Below are 27,749 nucleotides of genomic sequence, written 5' to 3'. Positions count from 1 at the left end.
TGTGAATGAATGTTTACATGTCATGGGAGTGTGTGAAATATGGATCAATGAGTATGCTTTAATTGTTCTTTTATATGAATCGATGAATGATTACATGAATTAACTGTGTTGTATGTATAACATGGTTTTTATATCTAGCTCACCCTTGCATTGTTTGTGTTGTGTGCTGTTTGGATATGTTTCTTTGGCGATGATCATCCACTTGGATGGGAGCAGATGACGGAGAGGATACTTTGGAAGCAGCCCTTGATGGAGACGGAAGTGTTGCAGCTTAGATTAGCTAGTTTCTCTTTGTGGTTCCTAATGTTTGGAATAAACTCGTGTGTATTCTAAGTTTAAATTCTCTCTGTTTTTCATGGAGACATTCCATTTACCCTTGTTGTCAATTCCGCACTATTCTGAGGATGACTGTAATCCTTAAATTACTCTTGACTGCTTTCCTATATTATGCATGATGACGTCTTTATTATATATGAATGATGTATATAATTGGGACGTTACACATAGGACAATAATCATATTAATTATGATACATGCAGTTTCATTCTAGTATTGGAAATGTAAAAGAATAATTAAAAAGAGATATTATTCCATGTGATTAATTAAGTTTTAATAACAGAGATTAGTCATCGAGAAAATGGTAGAGATTTTGGACTAATAATACAGTTAGAAATAATTTTTAATAAAATACTGTCCCTCCATTCTTATATATAAGACCCTTAACTAATTCAAATTATTTAAGAAAATTACTCGTATTAATTGAAAACAATAATAAATTGGTTATGTGTGCATTGTGGTTTCAAAATTAATCTTACCATGTTTAAAGCTAGAAAACAGTAGAGGCAGACTTTATAGTTGTTCTCATATGGAGCAGAATTCATCACATAGAAGAAGATCAAATGATGTCATAAACACAGTGATATAAAAGTTTAACAAGAAAAACATTTTTCTTGACTCACACAACACGAGAAAACAAAGCTCACTGAGAAGAAGTTTCGAGGTTTCAAAGAAATGTCACAAAACTACAAAATTAACAATCCATCTTTATTTCCTGCCCATGCTGCAAATTCACATTTTCATGCAAAAACTACACATAAAGGTGTTACTTTTCCCAAATCCATTCTCACAGGAAACTATGACCGTTTACGACATATTGGTGTTCCTAAATTCTATGTTTTTTTGACCAAGGTTGTTACAAAGTTGGGTTCTTCATGGTTCTTTTGCATTGCGCACGTAAACATAAGCCTATAAATACTACCACTGAATGCTGAGGTTCGTGCCATACATTGATAAAACATCATTAGCAATATGTTGTCTAAAATCACAATGGTTATCACTTTCTCTGCAATATTTATGGCATTCCTTCTGTGTTCACCATCAGTGGTTGTATCTCGGACAAGGTTACCACTACCGTCACCAATCTCAGGCCCTGAGTCTCTAGCATTTGATCGAAACGGTGAAGGGCCATACGTCGGTGTTTCTGATGGAAGAATTCTCAAATACGTAGGTCCAAGGGGATTCCAGGAATATGGCTACACTTCACCAACCAGATAAACTTCAAACATGGATCTAATTCTACTCTCTCTTAGTCTCAATGAATATTGTAACAGTAACTCTGTGACATTATCCGAAGATCATCCTATATTTTGATGTTGGTTTGGTGGTCGAATTCAGGAACAAAACATTGTGTGATGGGCTTGCTGATTTCTCAGAAGTCCAAGCACAATGTGGAAGACCTTTAGGATTACGTTTCAACCATCAAACAAACGAACTATATGTCGCAGATGCTTATTTTGGGCTCGTGAAGATTGGACCCAATGGAGGGGCACCGATTCAATCTTTCAAAATTCTGCAACCACAGGAGAATCGTGGCAACTTTACTTTTGACTTTCTTGATGGAATTGACATAGATATGGACACTGGAATCATTTATTTAACCCAAGCTAGTGCTAACTTCCGTTTCAGGTAAATTAAGTTATGATAAATAATTTCATTCGTTTGCATTTTTAAAGGAAAGTCTCAAATTGATATTTATTTTCATGTCATAATTTAGTTTTTATTTTAAAAAATTTAATGCAATTAAGCATTTTCTATTAATAGTACATTAAAAATGTTAAAGAGACATCTTTTATTTAAATATTTTTATTTTTAAAACTATTTTAAAAAAATAAAAATTTGTCACTATTAAACTTACGTCATGTTAGGTGGTAGTAGTAATAGTATGATATTACATTTGGATTCATTTGTGTCATTGTTATATTAGATGTCATTAGTTTAATGAAAATGAAATTTAATTTTTATATAAATGTTATATAAATATTTTATTAAAATTTATATTTTATTAAATAATTTTGAGAAGATTAAGTTTATCTATATTTAGATTTTAAAAATTTTATTTTATTTGTTTCAACTTATTATACTGCTTAAAATTATTTAAAAATTTATATTTGAATTTATAAAATTATTATTTTTAAATAAACTTAAATATTTGTATTGAAATTGTTGAATTTTATAAATTTTAAAAGTATATAATTATATAAAAAATGATAAATTTATTTTATTTTATGAAATACAATCAACAATAAGTTTAACATATTTGTTAGTTACAATAAAACCTAATGTGATAGTGACGTGTAACATGGCATTACTACTGCGACATAATGTGTGGTAATTTTTTTTAAAATTAAAAAATGAAGAATAATTAAAATAAATATTTTAAAAAACACATAAAATTAAAATGATATAATTACATCAAATTATTTAAAATAAAAATCAAATTAATACACATAAAAATTAGAGACCGATAAAATTATTTAACCATTAAATTTCTTCAAACTATCTCTAAGTATAAATTTAAGTTTGACATTAAATTAAAATTTGGAGTTAAAAATGATTTTATCCTGGAAAGTTTAAGAAAAGTGAGAATTTTAATTTATCAGGGATGCTAGGGCACTGGAAAACAGTAGAGATGAAACGGGGAGCTTATTCTCGGTAGACCCAAAGAAGAACGAAACAAGAGTTTTGATGAGAGGTCTTGCTTTGGCAGCTGGGGTGGCAGTGAGCAGAGATGGATCATTTGTTGTTGTGAGCGAATACTTGGCAAATAGAATCCGAAGGTTTTGGCTGAAAGGTCCAAGAGCAAATTCTTCTGATTTATTCTTGCAACTAAGGGGAAGACCAGATAACATTAGGACCAACTCAAGGGGACAATTCTGGGTTGCAGTTAATGATGTTTTAGGACCAAATCCACCTTCAAGGCCTGCTATCATCCCCAGAGGTCTCAGAGTAGGACAGAACGGTGTCGTTTCTCGGATTGTGTCTCTTGTTCCAGAGTTAGGAAGTGAGACAGTGAGTGAGGTTCATGAACATAACGGGACACTCTATTCTGGTTCCTTGCATGCTTCTTATGTTTCCATTTCTACTGTCTTTTAGTTTATCTATGCCAACTTTCAACCTCACCAATAAACAAATTATTCATCCTTACTTTCTCTTTTACTCTCTCTCTGTTTTTTTTTTTCATTTTTGTTTAACTAATAGCTTCTCAACCGTTGATATGGATGAAATAAATATTTCTTAAAAAAAAGTTTAAATATAAATATTGCCATAATTTTTATTTACTATGTTTTTTTTTCTAGTATTTAACTTTATCGATATTTTGTTAACTATATAATATAATAATGTCTTAAAATCGATATATGAACTGAAATGACTCAAATCATACAATATTTGTTCTATAAAAAATAAAAAATAAAAAATAATGAACCAACGCAACTTGTGGGGTATGCTTATAAGGAAGAAGAAAATAATTTGGACATTAAATTAAAATTTGTTATTATAATAAATTTTGATCTTGAAATATTAAAAGATAAATAGTATAATCTTTTTAATTAAATAATGTTAATTTTTTTTGTTCTAAACAACATTTAAATTAAAACTTATGTATAGTGTAAATAGTTTAAATACTAACTTACAATGTTATTTTATAGGTAAAAAAATATAATATATTAAATTACAAAGATTATATATATATATATATATATATATATATATATATATATATATATATATATATATTCAATTTAAAAATTTGAGATATATTAAAATTTGAAATAAAAATAAATTTTATTTTTTTGTTAAAATTTATAAACTAAAAAATATTTAAAAAAATATCAGAAAATATATATTATTGTTATTTTTTTATGTGTCTTGCACACTAGAAGACGTAGACAAATTAGGCAAACTAAAAAGTCTAAAATAACTCTAGAAATAACACAGATTCATAAAGAAAAATATATTAAATTTATAAAATTGCTACATTATATTTACAAACTGAGATTAATAACGTTATAAATATATTATAATATATGAGAGTTGAAGACTGGGCCTAGGCAAGCCCAATAGGAGACAGGCCAGACCCAAACATGAATCGAGTAAATAAACCCTAGCTGGAGGGTTTAAGGGTTGATTGTTGATTTTTCAATTGAGAGCGCATAGTGAGTGAGAGAGAGATGGGAAGCGACAGCGAGACAGAGAGATCGGTGCAAAAGGAGAAGGAGAAGAAGAAGATGCCGTCTCTAGCTCCCATAGCTAAGCCGCTTGCTGGCAAGAAGCTTTGCAAGCGTACCCTTAAACTTGTTCGCAGAGGTAAATTTTCTTCTCCCAAACGCTCTTTTTTACTCTTCTTCTTCCTTTTAATGTTCTGTTCTTTCAGCCGCCGAACACAAATGCTTAAAGAGAGGAGTCAAGGAGGTCGTTAAAAGCATTAGGAGAGGTCATAAAGGGTATGTTTTTTCCTCCTCTGTCCACTAAATTTATCTCTCATGCAACTTCACTCTTCCATAACCGCTTACCCTAATTTTCTGCATTTTTTTTTCATCGTTTCAGATTCTGTGTTATCGCTGGCAACATTTCACCCATTGATGTCATCACCCATGTTCCCGTTCTCTGTGAGGAGTCTGACATTCCATACATATATGTCCCATCCAAAGAAGTATGTCATCACTGGTTTTCACATTTTCTTTTGCAGGAAAATCATTGCATGTTTGTCTGTGTTTGCTGCTAATCTAATTAATCATAATGAATTAAACCCAACTGTGTCGTTTTTTTTTTGAAGAATATGAATTGAATAGATAAAGAATTATATTATCTATATCTTTTATTTTTAAATCACTTTTCAGTTTGAAAAATATTTATTCTATATGAAGAATTGCATAATAAGATGAAACTGTTTTGGCTCAGTTACTGAACTGAGGATCTTTTTAGCTGCCCCTACCTGTTTTATTCTTGACTGATCTGAGTTTTGAAGTGAAGTTTTAAATCACTTACCTATGCTTATAGTACCGACTTTATGAGTTTTTGTTCTGCATTCTACATATTTTTTCTTCTAAAGAATGTCATTTTTCTCTTTAAGTGTATTGTAAGAGTAGGAGAAGATCGATATTGTTCTAATGTTGTTGATTCCTTTTCTTCTGTGTTGATGACACTCTAATTACTACACAGGTTCATTTAACCTTTGTTGTTTATATCGTTTTCCAGGATCTTGCTGGTGCAGGAGCAACAAAGAGGCCTACTTGCTGTGTTTTGGTACAGACGAAACCTGCAAAGGGTGAATTAGAGCAAGGGGAACAAGAGAAACTAAAGTCTGACTATGATCAAGTTGTGTCGGAAGTTAAGGAGCTTGCAGCTTCACTTTTTTGAAACAACCACACATGTATCTGTATTGTTTGTTCTAGATGGATTCGCATGTGGTGGTAGTGTATCATACAATGAATTATACAATGAATTCATGTATGAGTTTAATTATTTTCCTATCTTGCTTATCAGTTTCTTATCATATAGTTTACCACTACCTTGATCATTTCACTTTGTTCATCCTTTTCCCACGAGGAAAGGCTGAAATAATCCTGATTAGAATTTAGAATGTTTTAATTGGTCATAATTTTCTACCATCTAGACAGGGTTTTGGATATCCTTTTTCTTTCTTTAGCTCATGAATTTTAGAAGAGGATGGTTTGCGAAAAAATGTTTTTGAAACTGGTTTTTTCATGTAGCCTAGAAGGGGGGGTGTTGAATTAAAAGGACTGGTTTTTACATAATCCCTCAATGCTTGAGTTTTTGCAGTAGTTTTTAAGTTTGTCATTCGATTAGAGTGCTTGAAGGGGATGACGACTAATTATACGCATTTTTTTGGTAAATAATTAAAAAATATGATAGAAAATGTGTTTTTGGTTACTTCATGTTCTTAGCTAAATTGGTTTTGGTTTTATTATCAAATTATTTAATTAGTCTTTTAGGGTTTGTTTTTTTGAGTGGATTTGAGAGGATTTAAAGATAATTTTTTTTGTCATTTTTTTTGAGCGAATTTGGAGATAAATAAGAGTGAATTTGAAAATAATTTTTTTAATTTGTCACGTCAATACAATTCTATACTAATTTTTATAAATTTTATTTTTAAATTTATTCTTATTTATTTTTAAATTCGCTCAAAAAAATAACAAAAAAAATTATCTTCAAATCCTCTCAAATTTATTTCCTCAAATTCAATCAAAACAAGGTTTTAAGCTTCGAATTTAATACTTCATCGTAAGTAAAGTGAATTGAGAAGGGTGGTTGTGCATGAACGATCCTTGGTTTCTTGATACTAAGCCAGTTTCTTTTATTGTAAAAACAAACCATATGCGTTTGGATGTATAAGCAGAATAGAATTTGTGCTGTTAACTACATGATGGAACTAATACTAATAGTGCCATATATTTTTGCAAAATGATTGGAGGAGTCCATTATCTTACTCTAACTTGTTCTTATTTGTCGTTTGTCAAGAACAAGTTATCTCAGTTTATTGTATTAAACCCACTATTCTTCTGCAACATCTGAAACCTCTGCTTTGTTGCATTAAACCCTGCATGAACTGTTGTATTATGTTTTAGCAATCTTCCTCCTTCAATTTGTCTGGATCTAAATTGTGATGATAAAAATCCACATCAATCTATATCATATTGTTTAGTGGCAACCCATGGTTGTATAAAAATTCTAGTTGTGAGATCCTCCGTAGAATCAGAGACAGGGTTGTCACTATTGCAACATTTGAGCTGTGCTTGATAAACGTTCACATTCTCTTGAAATTGCAAGTATCCATGTAGTAAACATTCACTTTGCCCTTGAAATTGTATCTTATGTGCCTTCCAAAGACAAATTGTAAAAATTTTCTAACCAACAACTACGTGTTTTCAAGAATTAATAATAAGATAGAAGTCACAAACGATGACTTTATAATTGGTGGTTTGTCCTAAAAGGTACCTATTATATTCTAAATGAACAACTATTTTTAGGTCGTAACTGATCCTATGTCAAGTCAATAGTTATTTTGGCCCACTATAAAAATATAATAAATAAATAAAATTAAAAATGTTAATGAAAAAATAATTTTAATTTTAAATATAATAATGTTATATAAATTATAATACACGTATTTCTAATAAAGTAATATTACTTGTATTTTTAAAATATAATTAATATTTTTTTAAAAAAATTAATCAACTCAAAATCTGACTCTAATTAAGCCCATTAGTGACTGACTAAATAGGTCGAGAAAAAAATGGTAAAATTCAATTTAGATTACAATATTTGAGTCTAATTGATTTATGGAGGTTACTCCCTACACCACCACACATTTCTTCCTGCACTACCACACTTCTTTTAAATTTCAAATGTATCCTTTATATTTTAAAATATTCTACACCTTTTCATTTTTTCTTGAACGATCGACATTCGTGGAAGAAAATTTTTTTCAATGGATGTCCCACGTCCGTTTAGTTCTTTTTTTTTTTTTAAGTTTTTAGTTTTTTTAAGTTTTTAAATTAATATATAAATATTATTTAAATTTTTTAAAAATTATTACTTAATTATTTATAAATTAATTTTATTTTATTTAACCAAATAATTATTATTAATTTAATTTATGTATTATTATTTTAAATAATAATTAAAATACTTTTTAAAAATTTATTAAAACGGATGTGGTAATCCGTGAAATTTTTTTCTTTTTAAAATTTTTAGTTTTTATTTTATTATATTTTAAATTAATATATAAATATTATTTAATTTTTTTAAAATTATTATTTAATTAATTATAAATTAATTTTATTTTATTTAATAAAATAATTATTATTAATTTAATTTATGTATTATTATTTAAATAATAAAATAGTTTTTAAAAATTTATTAAAATGGATGTGAAAGTTTTTCTTTTTAAATTTTTAGTTTTTAATTTATTATATTTTAAATTAATATATAAATATTATTTAATTAATTTAAAATTATTATTTAATTATTTATGAATTAATTTTATTTTATTTTAACAAAATAATTATTATTAATTTATTTTGTATATTATTATTTAAATAATAAAAAAAATTTTGAAAATTTTATTAAAACGGATGTGACAACGATGTAGCCACATCCGTTGAAGATTTTTTTTTAAATAAAAAAATAAATTAAAATATAAAATATATGAACGGACGGATGTCAACATCCGTTGAAGATGAAACGGATGTTGACATCCGTTTTAGAGAAAGACAAAATTGGTATGAGATGGTGTAGGGAGCATTATGTGGTGGTGGAGAAAGCAACTGCCTTGATTTATTTTATATAATCTTTTAACAGGTCCATCGAAACAAGCCCATTTTGATTTAATATTTAGATCGGCTTAAATATTTAAACTGTTTTAACCTGTCAAGGGAACTTAAACTTTTGGACTAAAATTTATTAATGACGGAATTTCAGTTGAAGAAAAATTAAAATTGTGCAACAAGCAGGACGCAAGACAATGAGAATTGTGAAACACAATCAGAAGATGGAACAAGAGGAAAAATAATTTCATGAGTAAGGGGAACAACAAAATCTTCACAACCTCATTTCAGAAAACTAAATATACCCTATTCAGAGGAATCTATATGTACATAAAAACTGGCTGCCACAATCAGATAGCAAAGAATAAGCATCAATCCTTTGAAGTAATTAGCAGTTCCTTCCTGCAAATGCATAATAAATGTCACAATGTTTTCTTTTCACCATACCATCAAGACATTGCTAACATGTCCTCCCTAGTACCATGCTTTTAATTTTCATTCTTTTGTAAATCTTTGAACACATACCTGCAACATGAAGGCTACAACTATAACAGTAAGAAATAGTGCTGCAGTTTCAAATAGTTGAAAGTTCAAGTCCATAGAATGCCCCATTATCCAGCCAATAACAACACAAAATGGTATCTGCATAATGAGAAGGAAACTCTGAAGAAAATGAAATTTCACAGACTAGACTTATGTTATGAGGAGGCACTTGTGAATGGAACAACCCCCTTAATGCTGCATCAAGCCATGAACCACTAGATAAAGGAACATTAAGCTCAGAAAAAATTAGCTATATTTATGAACATGGTCAAGTCCATCCATACAACATAATACTTACCACAAACATAGATATCTGTGTGGATGAGCCTATTGCAACCCCTATGGAAATGTCCTGCAAGGAATAAAACCAATGAATATGTATGCACACCCATGTCTGTGAGTGCAAGAAAGGAAACTCACAAGTTTATCTTTCATGGCAAACATTATAGCACTGGCATGCTCAGCCGCATTCCCCACTAGCGGAAGCAATATGACACTGATAAATGCAATTGGAATTTCCCATGCAGTAGATGCTCCCTGGAAAAAAGTTTATCAAACAGGAAATTTATTTCCTCCAAAAATGTCCACATAAGAACATACTGAAATTTCATTAAAATTACATTCCCTGTATTTGGGTGTGGATTTCTAAGAGGGTAGATGAAGGAAGAATGACCAGTTTCTCAGTTTATATAATTCAAAAATAATGATATCATAAGAAAATCACATTTTTTGTAAATATCCAAAAGGACAAGCAAAACAAGAAATTGAATGATATAACAGAGATAAGACCAACGGCAAAGATGAAGGAAGAACATGATAGGAGACAACAGAGACAGCTATAATTTGGAAGGCCTAATCAGAAAAAAAAAAGGCAGTATTTGACAAGTTAGAAAGGATGCATTTATGTTGACAATTATTCTATTGCAGGAGGTTCTTAAATCTCAAAGGTTGTGAGAGATACGAGAAATCATTGAGAACAAAGGATCTCTACTCAGTTGTAAGGTGACATCTCCTTAAGAGTTCTTTCATTTCTAATTCATTTGCATTTCTATCAGTTCAGTCATTTTGTGATCTTGATCATCACTCTACCCTTGGGAACCTATCACAAAATCGAGATTAACTAGTAGACAAAAATAGTTTAACTTCGCAGACAGCACATCTTAAATATGACTAAGCATCTGATGCTGATAAACATGGACCAACTAATGCCAAACCAACATTTAAGACTTGGATTATGTGATATGTGTCAGTGACTAGATAAATAGTTGTGCAGAAAAAAAATAATAACCGATAAAATCTCAAACAGCTGAATGCTACTTCAACAAGTATTTTCAAGCTTCCAAGCTTCAATAAGTTAAAAGTAAAAATGTGAATATTATCCACCTCTATAGCGCCAACCAGGTATTCAGACAAGATTGATATCCAAGCAGTCATAACGGAAAGCCATATTATTGATTCCCATTTCGAAATATCTGGTGATTCATCGTCATTTGAGTTGTTTCCACTCTGACCCTCTTCCTGAATTCACATCATGTTACCACAGATTGGTGAGCTAAAATGCTATGTCAAGCATTTACAGGAAACAAGATAATAATTTGAATGTGAAGCAGCACAAACAAGCCTTGCTTCATCCTAGTAATGAACATCAAAGCATACTAGAAAAATCATTTTGAGTTGCTTGAGATAAAAAGAATATACGTAGGTTATAACTTATATAATCAACAACCAATAACTCTGTTTACTTCTAAGAGAAAAAACTTGTCAACTTGGTTAATCATCACTTGCATTGATCCACTCTTTCAGGCTACAATTTTCAGGTAAGGGTGATGAATCATTTGAATATTGACTTACAGGAATAAAAATACAAGCAATCTTAAAGAATAACAAGGTTCAAGACTTGATGCCAATAGCCATCTGCCTTCATTCAATCCCCCTCCAAAGTGAAGCAGAAATTCTAACAAATCTATTGGAATTAATGGGACATGCATATACTATCTTAGTCTAGAATCTGAATATAACTTGCAGGATGCTCCTTTTTTAGATTAAAGGACATCCATTCTGAACAATATCTAAACAGTCCATGTGTCACAGTTCCTATTCATGACAAAGTTATGATTACGATTACATATACTCAAGACCAAGCAAATCAATGATATCACTTGGCATACCACATATCCACAAACAAAAGAACCACTGAGGAAAAAAAAGGGAAACCTAGTAAGAATGCCAACCTCGTTCACAGAGAGATAGAGACTTCTTTGACTTTTTAACTGAAAAAACAGGTATGCAGCATAGGCCACAAGCATGACACAGCTGCTGAATCTTGAAAGGGACAACTCTGACTTCCCAACATGAACCTCGGTATGTGTGTAGTGTAGAACAGCTGGAAAAAGTATGCCCATGACTGCCATCAACAGTAATCCTGAATTCACAGAAGCAGTTGCCTACATGCTAAATTGAATCAGATACAGGTAATGCATAATGAAACTAAGGGATATAATATTAAAAAGACAGAAACTAACATGTCTACCTTGTTAAACACTTGTTCTTTCTTATGATTAACAATCCCACCGCATAGGAATGCACATCCAAGAACTAGTAACATATTGGACAAAATTGATCCCAGCAAAGAGAGCTGAACAACCCGTGTCATTCCACTTTTCAGTGCATATATTGAGATGATCAATTCTGTTGCATTTCCAAATGTAGCATTTAAAAGACCCCCAACTACAACATACAATACAACAGTATTAGAAATAAACCCCCACAAGCAAATGACTGATAACAAAAGAAGAATGAACCACTTAGAAAGAAACTGCATGTAGATAACTGATTAGGCAATTGGTTATTAAAACCACGTAAGGCTGAAGTTAGTAACTGGATCATTTTTTCAATGAAATATATGGCATATAAAAGAATAGTTAAAGTTTAAGAGATACTTGTCTGAATAATTAACTGGTCAGACAAACACACACACATTATATTACATTTAGTAGTTGTTCTTTAACTTATTTCAGTGTATGTTCCAGATTGATTAAAAAGAAGACAGATTTAGAAGAATGATATTATTACTTTACCAGTATCTCCACTGTAAAATGCCAGCTGCCTATACAAGACCAAGAAAAGGGTAACATCAGAAACCATAAAATGTGAAAACCTTACTCAAAACCTTAAAGAGTACATGTAATATTACTCGGTAGCATAACCTAACCGCTCCGCCAGAGGCATTATACCCAACAAACTCAGAGCAAAGACCCAACCCTGCAGTTCACCTTCACAAATTAATACAAGATATTCAATCAAAAAGTGAAGCAAAATTAAGAATTGTATGAACTCCGACTCACAAGATGAGCAGTCAACTTCTGCACAAGAATTGCAACAGGCCCAAAAGGCATAAGCAAGTTGAGTTTGTTAGAGAAAATCACAACTTGTATGCTCCTATAAACAATACCAGCCAACGTTTCATGATGAACAGTCAGAGATTCTCCAGAATGTGATCCAAGTACCTCCACCAGACTAGATTCAGCCGAGTGATAATTTATGTCGGAGTCAAAAGGAATTTCATCATCAGACTTGTGAATTCCTCTTCCATTTGGAGTACCCATCTGTGACACAAACAATAGAAATCATCTACATTGACCGAATTCTGTATCACAGCACTTTCTTCACACTAGTAATTTCCAACATTGCATTTTTTTTTACAACTGCCAAGCTGATTCTTTACATAAATTTGAAAGGAAACATTCACTCGCACAGAATGAAAAGACGTAAATGCTACAATAAAACATCATTGCACTTGAATTCCAAAAAATAAGAGCATAATTCACACACTGTCAATAAGCATTGTCATAATAGAAGCTGTAAATCTAGGGTATGGAAAACTGCATAAATCATTCAAGTCACTAACATAATAAAACATTCATAAACACCAACAAACTACAGAAACTCCCATTTGACTTGCAAATTATGGTAACATAAATTAAAAAAAGAAAAAAAATGAAAACACTAACCCTTTACAAAATTCAAAAGGAATTGTACAAAGGGTTCACCAAAATGGGAGAAAGATCACACCTTGCAAGTCTCAGACAAGTTATCTGAGAACCCCGATGCACTGCAATGAAGACATTGAATATTAGGGAAAAATAAAAAGTATATATATATATATATATATATATATATATATATATATATATATATATATATATATATATATATATATATATATATATATATATAAGCAGCTGCGCTATTGAGCAAAAATACATCAAATACTAACATTAGAAAACAAGACCCAACAGAGAAAAAACAAATCTTTTTAATAAATTTGAAGCATCCAATCCAAGTACTTACAGACGAGTAGGTTTCCCTTCAACCGGAGTCTCCATTTGTGTGTATGATTCAAGTGGGCATTAACTATTAAGCAACCAAACTGCCCCAGAACAACTATTTCTATTATGTGAATGAAAATTTCGGTTTTCGAGTTTTAGAGTGGAAAAGCTTTTGGTTTGGGTGAGTTTCAGTTTCAGTTTTGTTGTGGTTTCGTTTGCTTTGGTTCAAGTTCTTTCTGGAGAGCAGTTTCTTTTTATGATTATTAATATTATTATTATTCTTCATTTTGTACTTTCCTTAACCGTTAGTTAACACACATTTCTCATTTTTATATCGGTCTCTGTCAATAGTTGTCAAAAAAACGATCTTAGGACTCTGCATCGTCGTTGATTTCATCTTGATTCCAAACCTTGATTTTCCTTTGACTTTGTTCCATGGAAACTCCTGATTCCAGGACATATTTAATGTTGGCGGTTTAAGAATAGAACGTAAATAATATTTTTATTTATTTGAGTTTAATGCGTATATTTACATGGTCAATAAATAAGAAATTTCTTATGTATAATTTAAAAGTAATTGATGTGAAAGTTAGAAAATTTATTATAGATGGTAAGTTGATAGAATTGAGTTGTTATGCTGCATGTATCTGTTTTCTCTTTTATTATTTTGATAATATGTAAGTTATTCGAAGTTTCTGTATTATTGTATTAATTAACTTGATATTACTCACCATTAGATATTTTTAAAATAATGAATTTCATTGCTTAAATATTTACTTGACATTGATTTGATTTTAATAGAAAACAGAAAATTAAGTTAAATAATTATTTTGAAAATTATGATATGAAGAAAACTTTAATTGGCTAAATAAATTGTTTAAGTGAAAAGATATTAAAGTTGAAGTTATAAGATTTTCATTCATAAATATTAACTTTTTTTAAAATCAATATTTTATTTATACATAATTAATAACAATTAAAAAGAATATATATATTAATTGTGTGTGTTAATCACGTTGCAAATGTATTGTGGGAAGTTTGGGATAATAATTTTTTGGTTTAATACCTATTTTGGTCCCTCTTTTCGGAGGGTTTGTTCAAAGTGGTCCTTCCTTTTTTCAAAAATTCACTTTAGTCCTACCTTTCGCAAAAACTGTTCAAGTTGATCATTTTTGGTAACGGCGTTAAGTTCACTAACGGTAGAACTGCCAGGTGTGCAATGTTTGATGACTTGGAACCTTTTATATGTGTTGGCAGTGACACTTCATTATATGGGTTAAAAAAAATTAATTTCTCAACCAGAAACCCTAGGGAGAGTTTGCTTCCCACTGCCTCTCACTGATTTGCCGCTGCAACATGCCTCCACCCAACCAGCCACCGCGAGTTGTGGCACAAGGCGTCGCCGGCGCTGACGTTTGTTGCCGATCAAGGTGAGAGTTCCCCTCTTCCGCCGCTCGTCGCGCGATCGCTGCCACAATCTCTGCCGGCCACCGCACCAAGGTGCCTCTTCCTTCTCCTCTTCGCGCGAGGTTCTCCCTACGCCTCGTCTTAAGACGTTGATGCCAGAAAGGGTCGCCACTCCAATGCCGGCGATAAAACTCCTCTTCCTCTGTTATGTGAAGTTGAAGGTGAAATAAATCGTCATGGTCGCCACTCCAATCACCTTCTTGTTTGTACTGTATTGTGTTGGGCGTGAGTCTTGGGGCGTGAAAAATTGATTTTCTGATTGGTGTAGTGAATGTTTTCTGTTAAGCATTGGGTTGGGTAAAAAATGGGTTTATGTTTGGGTTGAACTTCTGGAGATGAAGGAGAGGGTGTTCAGAATTCTCAGGTTGTGATGGTAAGGCGTTTTGCTTCAGAAATTGATTTGTTGTTTGATTTTCTTTCGGCGGTGGTTGATTTGGGTGATGGTGGAAGATGAGGGATATGAGTTGTTTCAAAAGATAAGCTTTAAACCTATCGGCATGGGATTTGTGATTTGGGTCTGTTCATTCTGGAAATGCATTTGATTCTGCTACCATTTTCTATAGTGTTTTCTGGGTGCAAGCAGAGGAGTATCGAAGCCTTGATGCTGGTGGAATATACACTATTTTTTTATTTTACCCTATTTACACGTCATTATTAATTATATTTTTAAAATAAATTATAATGCCACATCATCAAACATTGCACACCTGGCAGTTCTACCGTTAGTGAACTTAACGCCGTTACCAAAAAGGATCAACTTGAACAGTTTTTGCGAAAGGTAGAACTAAAGTGAATTTTTGAAAAAAGGAAGGATCACTTTGAACAAATCTTCCGAAAAGAAGGACCAAAATAGGTATTAAACCTAATTTTTTTTTATGGTTGATGACTTGTTTAAATTTTATATACAATTGTTATGCGTAGGATCGAGGGGTGATAAAGTTAATTTTCCATGATAAAAATTATATAAATTTAGAGTATGTTATCTCTGTGATATTTTGTATTGTTATACTGATAAGAGATTGATATTGATGTTTGTTGAGAGATGACATGGAGAGATAAACATTTTCTATGTCCCGAGATGACTGTCATACTAGATAATGTGTCCACGCTGCTACATTTGCCTATAGTGGGACAGTTTTGTCCAAATGAACCCCTAGACTTTGAAGTGGCTTTGGAAACTCTCATGAACCTATTCAGTGTGGATCGCGCGAGGGATACATCTAAGCTCAACTGTGGCCCTCAAATAAAACCAAGTTGGTTGAGAGACTGTTAACATTTTGACAAGTGTACCGAATCGTATCAAGTAATAATAAATGGTAAGACCAAGTATCGTTTCCAAAAGGACTCACGGCCTAGACAGTTATGTGATTTCTTGATTAAATGAGACTTGTAAACAAAATCATTGTGGTTGAATTGTGAAAAATAAACATGAATGCAAGTTTTGATCAATTGGATTGAAAGATGCAAAAGTGATTGATGTAAAATATAGAATGATGATGTTGTTGGGGTTTCCGACTTATCCTATCCACTCTCATGTATTCATGAATTCATCTTTCTTCATTAATGTTAATGCCAATTTCTAATTTACCTTAAACTCGATGTCTCGGTGAAGCAAGCCTAATCATAATCACTAGTTCACAATGTCTTGTCTCCCTAGCAATTAATCATGCATTATATTTGCACAGAAGCTTAAAGGCAACCGATCATCCTATTCATATGTCTAGATAATATTGCTTCCGGGAGAATTTTTCCAGTTCTAGATTTCCCCGGATGTGTCCATATCGACAAAATCAATAATCATGCAATTGAATGAGTTAAACAAAGCATGCATAGAGTATAGAGGAAGAACCCTAACAATTAATGAAGTAAAGCATATATAATCAAGAATCAATTCAATACATGAGAGTTTCAAAGGATTACATCGTTTTCCCAACAACAATGGAGGTTTAGTTCACCATAGACATGGTGAAACTAGATGAAAAGAATGAAAAGAATGAAAGATAGAACCCTAGAATTTGAAGAAAGTAGCTTCCGCATCCAAAATCCGCCTCCAAGGGGTGAAAGGAGTGTGATTTCGCCTTTTTCTGTCCAAAGATCTTAGGTCGACTAAACCCTTAAATAGTTCATTAAAAATACAGAAAACAGGCCCAAGCCCAAGTTGACAGCGCTCAGCGGTAAGTGCGGCACTCAGAACGACCCTCAGCGTTGACGCTCAGGCGCGAAACAGTGTATTCAACAACACAGTCTGGCACTCAACGGTAAAAATACCGCTCAATGGTAGGTATGATACTTGAATTGGCCCTCAGCGTAGCGCTTAAGCGTGAGACAATGTACTCATCAGCCAGATTGGCGCTCAACGGTGCAAATGGCGTTGAGCGGTGGCAATGATTCTTCTTTTGTGCACTTTTCCTTCCTTTCCTGAGTCCAACTCCTTGCTACTTCAAATTCTTTTATCCAATTCATCTTAATTCCTGTCAAAACAAGGAAAATCAAGCATAAAACCCATCCAACTCTCTTATTTCCAAAACTTAAGCAAAAGCATGATTTCAAACTAGTTTCTAAGTCATAAAGGTTATTTTTAAGGTCAAAATTAAGTATAAAAATAACGATTTTTCAACCGTTATCAGAGACCTATATAATGATTGTTATGAGAACCAACGGTAAGAGTATGTCTCATGGGCCTAGTTGTTGTATCTTGTTGGATGCACATTTTTTGTGTATAAGAGTGTCATGTACATTGTTGTATCCTACTTGATGCTCCTTAGATATTTATTGTCATGTGACAGATATACCTAGGGAGTTGTTACACTTGCCAACTTGTACGAGTAGCTTGGAGATGCTAGCTTTACATAGGCAAAGCAATTAGCTAGATTTCTTTTACTTTGATTTCCTATATTGTTTCATTATTGAAATACATTTTCACTTTTTTATAGATTTGGATATATGAGCACTTTTCTAGGATAGGAAGTGTTACCAATGAGGAGCATTAGTGTCTTGAAGATATTATGGTTTTGATGATGCTATAAGATGAAGAACTTGAAGACTTTTGTTGTACTTATTTTAAAAGCATTTTGTAGAATTAATTGTATAGGAATTACCTTGTTAAAGTAAGAACACTTAGAAGTGTTCCTGTTTAGAGAGTCTTTGCGCAGATAATCGATTATTGCTCAGGATAATCGATTATTCCAGTCTGAGTCAGTATTGCCCAAGTCGTGCAAATAATCGATTATTCCCCAGAATAATCGATTATCACTTTTTTGAAAACCCCATAACGAACACCAATAATCGATTATCACTTATGATAATCGATTATCACTGGCACTTGAGAGATGTCTTTTTAGTTTCTAACCCTGCACGGACCTAGGCTTATAAATATAGGTCTTCACAGCTGTTAGAATTTAACTTTTCATTTTGAGAGTATTAGAGCGGTGTGTCTAAGGAAAGCTCTCTGTGAGTGAAAAGGGAATCTATGCCATTTTGAGAATATAGTTTGTCTGAGGAAGTTCTCAAAGTGATAGTGCTCTTGCCAAGTCTTGATGAGGTTAAACCTCAAGCCGTAGGTTTGTGATAGTCCACATTTGAAAATCTTTATGTTCTCTAGCTTCATCAAGTGGGTGAGATTGTACACCGTCATCTGCCCAAATGTGTATTAAGGAAATTTGAGTATGAGCAAACTATCTCGCGGTCGCCAAATGTTGTTGTAGAGGCTGACTTAGCAACCATTGATAATTGTTGGTTACGCTTCGTCAGGCATGTGTTGGTGAATGTCATAGCAGTCGTCTCTCCATATGTGTGTGTTAAGGGATACCTCCAGTGGTTTGAAAGGGTATCACATCATTATGTTATTTGTCCTATTAGGGATGACTAACCGAGTCTCGTACTTCAACTTCGTCGGCATTTCCAAGATGGCATTCTAATTCGCAAGAGATCAGAGTCAGAATCTGGTTTATTGGTATGTAACCAAATGATATTTATGTTTTTATATTATGAAACAATGTTAATTACTTTGTTGTTTTCGTTGTTACAAGGTGTTATTAGACGCGTTATGACAATCTTACAACAAATTATTAATTGTTGTGACGTTAGTGAGGACTCTATAATCTGAGACCATGTTAGCAAGACATTATAGATAGCTAATGAAGCGTTTAAAGAACATGCTAAAAAACATTAGAGGAATTTGTAATGTACACAACATACATTCATCTACATCTGGCTAGCAGCATTTTTATTATGTCTTATTTTGTTTAAACTTTAAATTAATGTTTATAATTAAAAAATTTGTATTTAATGTTTTAATTTATATAATTTGTATACATAACATAAATATCAATCCAGGTGCATGTTTACATAACTGGTATTGACATCCATCAACTCTACAATTATTTACATCTTAATGACATAAAAAGATGATTATGTCTGAGCCTCGGGATATTGGAGAGACAATATGATATCCAACATTGATAAATGACAATCTTCTTGTAGGTGAACATGTAACATAAAATTAGTAAATTTATTTTATAATGGTAGAAAATAATAATCATTTTACTTGCACAAAGTGAGAAGAAGAACATGTCCTATACTGATTAATCGATGTTGTCTTATATCAGAAAGTGGTGTAGTACGTAATGGGAAAAACATACTAAGATGACATTATATTGATTAAAAATAATAGAGTCCATGTCTAGTATAATCATTCACTTCTTCATATTAGCTTGTAATCAATTAAACAAATTGTTATGGAAGAAAAAGCTAAAACATAATAAGTAAAGTGTAAAATATAGCAACATGTGTCCCTAATTGTGAATCGACTCGCAAAGACTTCCTTAGTTCTTCTAGTCAATCATAGCTTCTCACTAATCTTGTATATTCATCACGCCATCATGCCACTAAGTTCTTTATACAAATCACGTCGAATAAGGGGTTATGACTCTTCACTCATCCCTAATAAAGAAACAATGCATCTATGCCCACAATTACCATCAGAAACAATGTAAGGTGAAAAATCAGATGGAATTGAACTAAATGAGTATTCACTTTTGTTACATAAATCCAAATCTTGCATTAGATTTAACCTTATATTGCATGTATTTCTTTGTTAAAGAACTATCATGTCTGGAATGTAAGGTGCCTACATGCTCGAAATATGAAGGTTCACACTTTGTAGACCTTTTATTCTTTTGTGCACTCTTCATTTGAGCATCAAATCAAGTTCCATTTGAATGCATAACTTTGCGTACGATTCATTTGATGAAATATTTGAAAAACTCAATATAGTCCACATGATATGAATTTTAGAGAGAGGAATCAACCTAAGGTCATATCGTATTAATTAACAAGCACATGGTAAACCATATGTTCGTCTCAAAACCTAACCATAACTTTCACTATCAAATTATATATGCTGAACATATTGAACTGCTCAATAGTGAGTCCCAAATCATATTTTGATACATATCCATTTAATATTTTATACTTGATTGGCTTAAGAGCATCACTAATAAGATTTAGACTTTTTTTCAAATGACGCATTTATTTCATTATGTTGTAAGATCATGAAGTTATGAATTGCATCCCTACACGAGCAATTGTCTCCCATACTGCTTCCCAATACCTTTTTCAAGCTCTAGTGAGCAGAAACAACCTTGATGTAAATAACATGAACAACATCATAAAACATAGAACAAGAACAACTAAATGAAACAAGATTCAAACATACTTGTTTGATATTGTCGTTTCCTAAATGCATTACTCGGTTTGTCCATGCCTTTACAAATTATTTCTTATACGGAATGATTCAAGAGTCATTAACATATCCAAAGAATTAAGGCCATCAGTAACAAACATGATAAAGGCGATCAATACAATCATTAAAGGTTGAATCATGTTCACAATCCATGACATTTTTCTATGATTCCATGACAACATCTCATGCATCAACAAAATTTAGTAACACTTTGCACTTGGCTTGCACATTTTTTTGAATGTGGAAACGACATAAAAGATAATAACATTTTGTTTACATATATACTTCAGTGGATGTTATCACATTCTAACATCATCATCAGTTATTGTAATTCAGTTCACAAACCTCTCAATGATCGTTTGTAAGTGTATCTTATATTATATACTTGTTTTGTTATTGTCACATTACACTCATTATTTTCTTTGAGAGTAAGGAGAATGTTTGTAGACTTCACTTGAGTCTTAGTCATATCAACAAACAATGAATGTTTAGTGGATTTTAGCCTCCCGACAAAAGGGTGACCAACTAAAGTTTATGACAAATCATGGTTATGATATTCACACATTACCTTCAATAATCGCTCCTCTCCGTTAGAAACTCGTTTACCTCAATTTAAAAGGATAATCACATTTTCTCGTGCTGGATATACACTAGGTTGACCATTAGACTTTTATTTCGTATACTTCTCACCATTTTCACATCCTAACAATACATATATATTTCTCTCAAGTTAATCATTAACTTTATCAAATCTTATAATGACAACAACAAAACCAAGATCAAAAGAAATCCTTTGAACCTATTGAATTAACTCATCACGTGTTGGAAAAATCTAGTTGTAAAGTTATTTCTGTAATCTCCTTTGCACATTTCATTTATAAAAAAAAAAGATAAATTTGACATGCAACTGAAATTTACTAGTAATTCCATAAAATTTAAAGGATAATCTTCCATCTTAGACTATAACCACCTAAAAGAGGACATTAACATAGAATACCTTCAATAATAATAACATTCATAAAAAGAAACAAATAAATTTTAATAAATTAAAAACAGTAAACAAAAAGAAGCTTAAAGTTGAACGTTGTTGAAGAAAGCTGAAGTTGAATTTGAAGAAGAGAAAAAATGTTGTTTATTCTCAATGTGAAGATGATGTGAAGGTGCAATGTCTTAATAAATATATTATTATTACACAATAAATACATTTGATAAGTAGTAATTATTGCTTACTTAATTAATTTAATATATATATATATATATATATATATATATATAATATTGAAAGGACATATTTGGTATCATAGTAAAATTTAGGGTGCAGTGAAAAAAATTGAAGGGGAGGGAGAAAAGTGTTGCTCTCTCCACCACCATCAAATGCTTTCTACACCACCTCATACCTAATTTGCCCTTAAGTATCATTTAATTATTGTAGTAAGTTTTTTCACCCATATCCACCTACTTCATTAGTTACATAGTAATGGTCCCCCCCTCCTCCCCCCACACCCAAACTTGCACATGGAAATCAACTCTCTCATTCTTCTTCCTCACTGTTTCATTGTCCTCTGTGAGTGTGGTGGTGATGTGAGTGTGTGTGTCTTGGTAGTGGGTTGTGCTTGGTGGGAGGTTGCAAGTGGTTCAAGGAACCAATGGTGGTAGAGCTTGTGTTTGTAATGGTGCTTATCGAAGGCAGCAGAGGAAGCTTCGTCTCAGGAGCACTAAAGGAGTTATGGTAATTGATAACACTCTAGATTTACATATTTTTTTCTGTTAAAAATCATTTCTTAGATTTCTTTAGTTTTTAATTTCTTAGATTTAGGTTAGTTTTATGTTTTTCTCTTAATTCTTTAGTTTTATAAAATTCTAGTTAAAAATAAGTTTTTAGATGTAATTTTTAGTTTTTGTTAATTAGTAGGAAAATAATAATTTTTTAGAATATCTTTAATAAAAAAATAAATCTTTCTTTTTAATTGTTAGACTTTATTTTCTTTTCTTTAATTTGATTGTTTTTTTGGTGCAGATATGAAATAAATTGGGCTTCTATGCTGACTGGACTGGCACTGGGTCGCTGAAATTGGGTGCTACAAGTAAAAATTTGAATGTTGTTGCTGCATTGGAGAATTGGGCCACTTGAGCTGCCACTGCATTAGGCTGAAAGTGAATTTGGTGCATGGGCTGATTTCAATTAAGTGGAACGGTGTCGTTTTGGAGAGACTGAAGATGTTGTTGCAGGGGTCTTTACTTTTGTGATTTCATTTGGCAGAAAACGCTCTTGAAAGTGAGGGCATGTGCTGGGCAGAGAGAAGTGAGACGAGAAAGGAAGAAGAGGAGCGCGGCACTCTGACCATAGCTGACCGGAGAAGCTGACCGGCGAGCAAATGGAGCTGACTGGAGATGCCACGTGGAGGGCGAAGATTGAAGCGTCCAAGTGAAGCGAGGTTCCCCTCTCCCAATTTTTCCTCTTTCTCTTTTCATTCTCCAACCCTATATAAAGGGGTTTTTCACCATGTAAATGGAGAGAGAGAACACTTCTTCACACACACTTTCTACCTTTTCAGTTTACAGTTCTCCGTTCTAGAGTTTAGGGTTTTATTCGCTTTTCTTAGAGTAGGATATTGTTCTTGATTCTGGATTTCGATGATGAGATTCATGGAACCGTGACAATCCGTGAGCTCCTCATTCGGTGATCTCTGGTATAATGTTTGTAATTTTCCTTTTTCATATTAATAAAATTGATTTTGTGTTTTTCTTTTACTCTTGTTTGTTGTGTTGAAATTACTGTGTTTTTGATGTTTGCCATTGTTATGTTCTGAGAAAATGAATTGGATTCTGTATCTCTGCATTGTATAATTCTTTTTGGAATTAAATGACTCTGTATTGAGCAATTTTTACCGAGAAGTCTTCTCGAGTTAGAGTTGAATCCAATGCATAAAGATTCATTCGGTTTTGTGTTTCTATTCTGTTTCTTTCTATTTTCCAGTATGTGTGATTTCAATTTCAGTGTTGTATTCCTGTTCTTGTGAAAGTGTGCAGTGATTGAATAATTGAGTGAGAATTTCCATTTTAAGTTCTGAAATATGAACTCAAAAGACCCCAAGGAGGGCTTAAATTTCTCAGAATGTCTTTCTGAAGAGGAATTGAGACTCTTTCATTAAATCTATTGCACATTTGTCTCTGTTCTTTGTTTTTAGTAATTTAGTAAAACTATTTTAGTGTTTGTTAATTTTCTTCATCATTGATTATGTTAGGATATTTATCCTATTTTATCATCATTATAGTGTGTCAAGGGTTACCCTATTTATCATGATTATATTGTGTCTAGGATTACCCTATTTATCATGATTATATTGTGTCTAGGGTTACCCTATTTATCATGTATTTATTTTTATAAATAGAAGATTGTGAGAGGGATCAATCAAGCCCTCTAGAATTATTTTACAGTTTCAATTTTAAGATGGTATCAGAGCGGGTTGATCCCGCTCTGGTTTCTGTCTCGTAATATATATCTGTCCGGTGCCACAGGTCTTCGTCGCCCGCCACTGTCCGCCGCTGCCCGCCGTTGCCCGCCGCTGCCCGCCGCCAGCCACCGTCAACCGTCGGCCACCGTCGTCCGTCGCCGGCCACCGTCCGGCCACCGTCGCCGGCCACCGTCGCCGCCGGCCACCGCCCGCCGTTGTCGGCCACCGTCGTCCATCACTGTCACAGTTTCCTTCGTCTAAACCCTTAAGGTTTTTTTTTGTTCCTCGCTAGTACTATTCGTCTTCTTCAGAAATGGCGTCTGGCAGTACTCTTTCCTTTTCTGGAAGTCCATCAATTACCTCCGAGAAGCTAAATGGAAAAAATTATCTATCATGGTCTGCTGCCGTTGAAATGTGGTTCCTTGGCCAAGGGCATTATGACCACCTTGAGCAAGATGGAAGCCATGTGCCTACTGAAAAAGCTGATCAATGGAAACAAGCAGATTTCCAGTTGTGTGCCTTGTTATGGCAATCAGTGGAACCCAAACTTCTTGTATCTTTGAGGGCTTTCAAAACTTGTCACTCCTTTTGGAAGAAAGCCCAAAGCATTTATGCCAACGATATTCAACGTCTCTATGACACTACTAACAAGCTTGCATCTCTTAAAATGGCAGACCATGATATGGTGTCCTTCATGGCTGAAGCCCAATCTGCTGTCGAAGAACTTAGGATGTTTTTGGAAGTAGATCCATTAGAGGATATCAAAAAGAAACTAGACAAATTTTACATGGTGTTGATCCTTCGTGCCCTACATCCCGATTTTGATCATCTCAGAGATCAACTTCTAACTAGTCATGAGGTCCCCTCTATGGAAACATTGACCACTCGCCTTCTGCGTGTCCCGATATCTCAAACTCAAGAAGCACATGAACTAGTGGAACCATCTGTTATGGTTGCCACACGAGGAAGAGGAGGACGTGGCACTAGAGGAGGAGGACGAGGAGGTCGGGGACGTACTCAATGCACATATTGTAAAAGGATGGGTCATACTCAAGAGAATTGCTACTCCTTACATGGTTTTCCCTTCCAAAACCGCCAATATTTCGAAGACTTGAAACTTCCACTTCGAAAACTGAAGCCTCCACTTCTATGTTTTCTGAGGATGAATATCAAGAGTATTTAAGGTTAAAGTCTAACTAGCTTGGCACAACCATCTCAATCTCCCAATACATCAACAGCCTGCGTTTCTCAATCTATGGAATGTCAAAATTCATGGGTAATTGACTCAGGTGCTTCTGATCACATTTCTGGTAATATCTCTTTGTTCTCATCTATTTCCTTTCGAGAAAAACCTCAGTTTCATAACCCTTGCAAATGGATCTAAAACTTCTTCCAAAGGAGTCGGTCATGTTTCTTTGTCTCCCTCCCTCAATCTCAACTCAGTCCTTTTTGTCCCTAATTGTCCTTTTAATTTAATTTCCTTAAGCCAAGTTGACTAAAATGTTAAATTGTTCAATAACCTTTGATCATAAATCTTTTGTTATACAGGAGCGTGGTTCGGGGAGACAGATTGGAGAAGGATATGAAGCTGGCGGATTATACCATTTTGGATCTCGTCCAAGGGTGTCTTGTGTTGCTGCTCCTAATCCTAAAGTGCTACATGATCGACTTGGCCATCCTCATTTGTCCAAATTAAAAAAGATGTGTCCTGAACTTAGTGGTCTCCAAACCTTAGAATGTGAGTCATGTCAATTAGGAAAACATGTTAGATCTTCCTTTCCTAAAAGGTCTCAATCAATATGTAATTCTAGTTTTTCCATCATCCATTCTGATATATGGGGACCTAGTCGTATCTCCTCCTTTGGTTTTAGATATTTTGTTACCTTTATTGATGAATATTCAAGATGTACTTGGGTTTATCTTATGAAAAATCGTTCTGAATTGTTAGCTATCTTTACATCCTTTTTGAATGAAATCAAGAATCAATTTGGTCAAGTAATCAAAATATTCAGAAGTGATAATGCAAAAGAGTATTTCTCATCCTCCTTTTCTGCCATCTTGAGTTCCCATGGTATATTACATCAGTCTACTTGTCCTCATACACCACAACAAAATGGTATAGCAGAACGAAAAAATAGACACTTGGTTGAAACTGCTCGTACCCTTTTGCTTGGTGCCCATATTCCTGTCCATCACTTGGGGGGATGCCATCTTAACTGCATGTTATCTTATTAATAGGATGCCCTCCTCCTCTCTTGATAATAAAGTCCCTTTCTCCATTTTGTTTCCTAATGATCCTCTCTTTCATACATCTCCCCGAGTGTTTGGCTGTGTATGTTTTGTTCATGACATGTCTCCAGGTCTAGACAAACTCTCCGCTCGCGCTCTCAAATGTGTCTTCTTAGGCTATTCTCGACTTCAAAAAGGATATCGGTGTTACTCTCCTGAAACTAAGAAGTATTACATGTCTGCCAATGTCACATTCTTTGAACAGACTCCTTACTTCTCTTCATCTGTTCAGGATGTTTCTATCCTCCAGCAAGTCCTTCCTATTCCAATGGCTGAGTCAAATAGCTCCACTGTTCTCTGTCATTCCAAGTCTTGATCACAATCCTTCTACACCTAGTTTCTCCACATACTGAGATCATCCCACACAGGGCCCTCAATGGATAGTCCACCTCCCCAAGACAATGGTGAATCTCCTACTTCAGATTCTTCTCCCTCGTCACCTCCTCCCACGCCTCCTGGTGCAAATGATTCAGCATGGCCTATTGCCCTCAGAAAAGGTACTCGTTCCACTCGGAACCCTCATCCCATTTATAATTTTCTAAGCTATCACCGATTGTCGCCCTCCTATTTTTCTCTTTTATCCTCAGTGTCCTCTGTTGTTATACCCAAGAATGTGAAAGAAGCACTTGATCATCCTGGATGGCGACAAGCTATGATTGCAGAAATGCAGGCTCTTGATCACAGTAATACTTGGGAGCTGGTGCCCCTTCCCCCAGGAAAAAAGGCGGTTGGTTGTCGATGGGTGTATGCAGTTAAAGTTGGCCCTGATGGTGAAATTGATCGGCTTAAAGCTCGGCTTGTTGCAAAAGGTTACACTCAGGTTTATGGTCTTGATTATTGTGACACTTTCTCTCCTGTAGCCAAGATGACTACTATTCGTCTCTTCTTTGCCATGGCAGCCATTCGTCACTGGCCACTTCATCAATTGGATATCAAGAATGCCTTCCTACATGGTGATCTTGAGGAAGAAGTTTATATGGAGCAACCTCCTGGGTTTGTTGCTCAGGGGGAGTCTGGTATGGTATGCAAATTGCATCGATCTCTATATGGCCTCAAGCAATCCCCACGTGCTTGGTTTGGAAAGTTTAGCTCCATTGTTCAAAAATTTGGGCTAAAACGCAGTGAAGCAGATCATTCAGTTTTTTATTGTCATTCTTCTCTAGGAAATGTGTTTACTTGATAGTATATGTTGATGATATAGTTCTTACAAGAAATGATACTGCTGGAATATCTCAATTGAAGGAGTATTTGTGTAGACATTTCCAAACCAAGGATCTTGGGAGCCTCAAATACTTCC

At 33.5% G+C, this 27,749-nt stretch overlaps 3 protein-coding genes across 5 annotated transcripts; 2 read left to right on the top strand and 1 right to left on the bottom strand.

Moving 5' to 3' along the window:
• The first annotated feature begins 1,308 nt into the window (after positions 1 to 1,308).
• Positions 1,309 to 3,507, top strand: LOC124830109 (protein STRICTOSIDINE SYNTHASE-LIKE 11-like). The gene is made up of 3 exons (XM_088092209.1): positions 1,309 to 1,547; positions 1,672 to 1,965; positions 2,940 to 3,507. The coding sequence occupies exons 1-3, from the start codon at positions 1,309 to 1,311 to the stop codon at positions 3,430 to 3,432; spliced, it is 1,026 nt and encodes a 341-aa protein (XP_087948335.1). The 3' UTR covers positions 3,433 to 3,507.
• A 955-nt stretch (positions 3,508 to 4,462) lies between these two features.
• LOC124830110 (Ribosomal protein L7Ae/L30e/S12e/Gadd45 family protein) lies at positions 4,463 to 5,810 on the top strand. The gene is made up of 4 exons (XM_047303742.2): positions 4,463 to 4,644; positions 4,712 to 4,781; positions 4,885 to 4,990; positions 5,536 to 5,810. Exons 1-4 carry the CDS (start codon positions 4,509 to 4,511, stop codon positions 5,695 to 5,697), a joined length of 474 nt encoding a protein of 157 aa, XP_047159698.1. The 5' UTR covers positions 4,463 to 4,508; the 3' UTR covers positions 5,698 to 5,810.
• A 3,039-nt stretch (positions 5,811 to 8,849) lies between these two features.
• Positions 8,850 to 13,744, bottom strand: LOC124830111 (vacuolar cation/proton exchanger 5-like). 3 transcript variants are annotated; one of them, XM_047303745.2, is made up of 12 exons: positions 13,521 to 13,744; positions 13,181 to 13,281; positions 12,515 to 12,775; positions 12,364 to 12,431; positions 12,248 to 12,276; positions 11,701 to 11,897; positions 11,402 to 11,614; positions 10,554 to 10,688; positions 9,591 to 9,707; positions 9,469 to 9,522; positions 9,153 to 9,269; positions 8,850 to 9,029 (listed from the first exon to the last, which is right to left on the bottom strand). In XM_047303745.2, the coding sequence occupies exons 3-12, from the start codon at positions 12,773 to 12,775 to the stop codon at positions 8,934 to 8,936; spliced, it is 1,287 nt and encodes a 428-aa protein (XP_047159701.1). In that variant the 5' UTR covers positions 13,181 to 13,281; positions 13,521 to 13,744; the 3' UTR covers positions 8,850 to 8,933. The 3 variants fall into 3 exon arrangements, with proteins under 3 accessions (XP_047159701.1, XP_047159699.1, XP_087972778.1); XM_047303743.2 differs by having other exon boundaries at positions 13,242 to 13,281; XM_088116652.1 differs by lacking the exons at positions 8,850 to 9,029; positions 9,153 to 9,269 and adding an exon at positions 9,057 to 9,152 and having other exon boundaries at positions 13,242 to 13,281.
• Between the last annotated feature and the right edge of the window lie 14,005 nt (positions 13,745 to 27,749).

The sequence above is a fragment of the Vigna umbellata genome, chromosome 5 (assembly GCF_029865625.1).
Source record: "Vigna umbellata cultivar VRB3 chromosome 5, Vumbellata_1.0, whole genome shotgun sequence".
Lineage (NCBI taxonomy): Eukaryota > Viridiplantae > Streptophyta > Magnoliopsida > Fabales > Fabaceae > Vigna > Vigna umbellata.
This window is presented reverse-complemented; position numbering and strand designations above follow the sequence as displayed.

Bases quoted from the DNA above. Each gene is read 5' to 3' on its own strand.
- LOC124830111 (XM_047303743.2), bottom strand. From the start codon at position 13,555: ATGGAGACTCCGGTTGAAGGGAAACCTACTCGTCT. The intron at 12,776-13,241 runs GTGTGATCTTTC...TTTGTGTCACAG, and splicing joins ACTTGTCTGAGACTTGCAAG to ATGGGTACTCCAAATGGAAG. The intron at 9,708-10,553 runs GTGGATAATATT...ACTTTTTTCCAG, and splicing joins ACCTGGTTGGCGCTATAGAG to GGAGCATCTACTGCATGGGA.
- LOC124830109 (XM_088092209.1), top strand. From the start codon at position 1,309: ATGTTGTCTAAAATCACAATGGTTATCACTTTCTCTGCAATATTTATG. The intron at 1,548-1,671 runs CAGATAAACTTC...GGTGGTCGAATT, and splicing joins TATGGCTACACTTCACCAAC to CAGGAACAAAACATTGTGTG. The intron at 1,966-2,939 runs GTAAATTAAGTT...TTAATTTATCAG, and splicing joins AGTGCTAACTTCCGTTTCAG to GGATGCTAGGGCACTGGAAA.
- LOC124830110 (XM_047303742.2), top strand. From the start codon at position 4,509: ATGGGAAGCGACAGCGAGACAGAGAGATCGGTGCAAAAGGAGAAGGAG. The intron at 4,782-4,884 runs GTATGTTTTTTC...TCATCGTTTCAG, and splicing joins ATTAGGAGAGGTCATAAAGG to ATTCTGTGTTATCGCTGGCA. The intron at 4,991-5,535 runs GTATGTCATCAC...ATCGTTTTCCAG, and splicing joins TATATGTCCCATCCAAAGAA to GATCTTGCTGGTGCAGGAGC.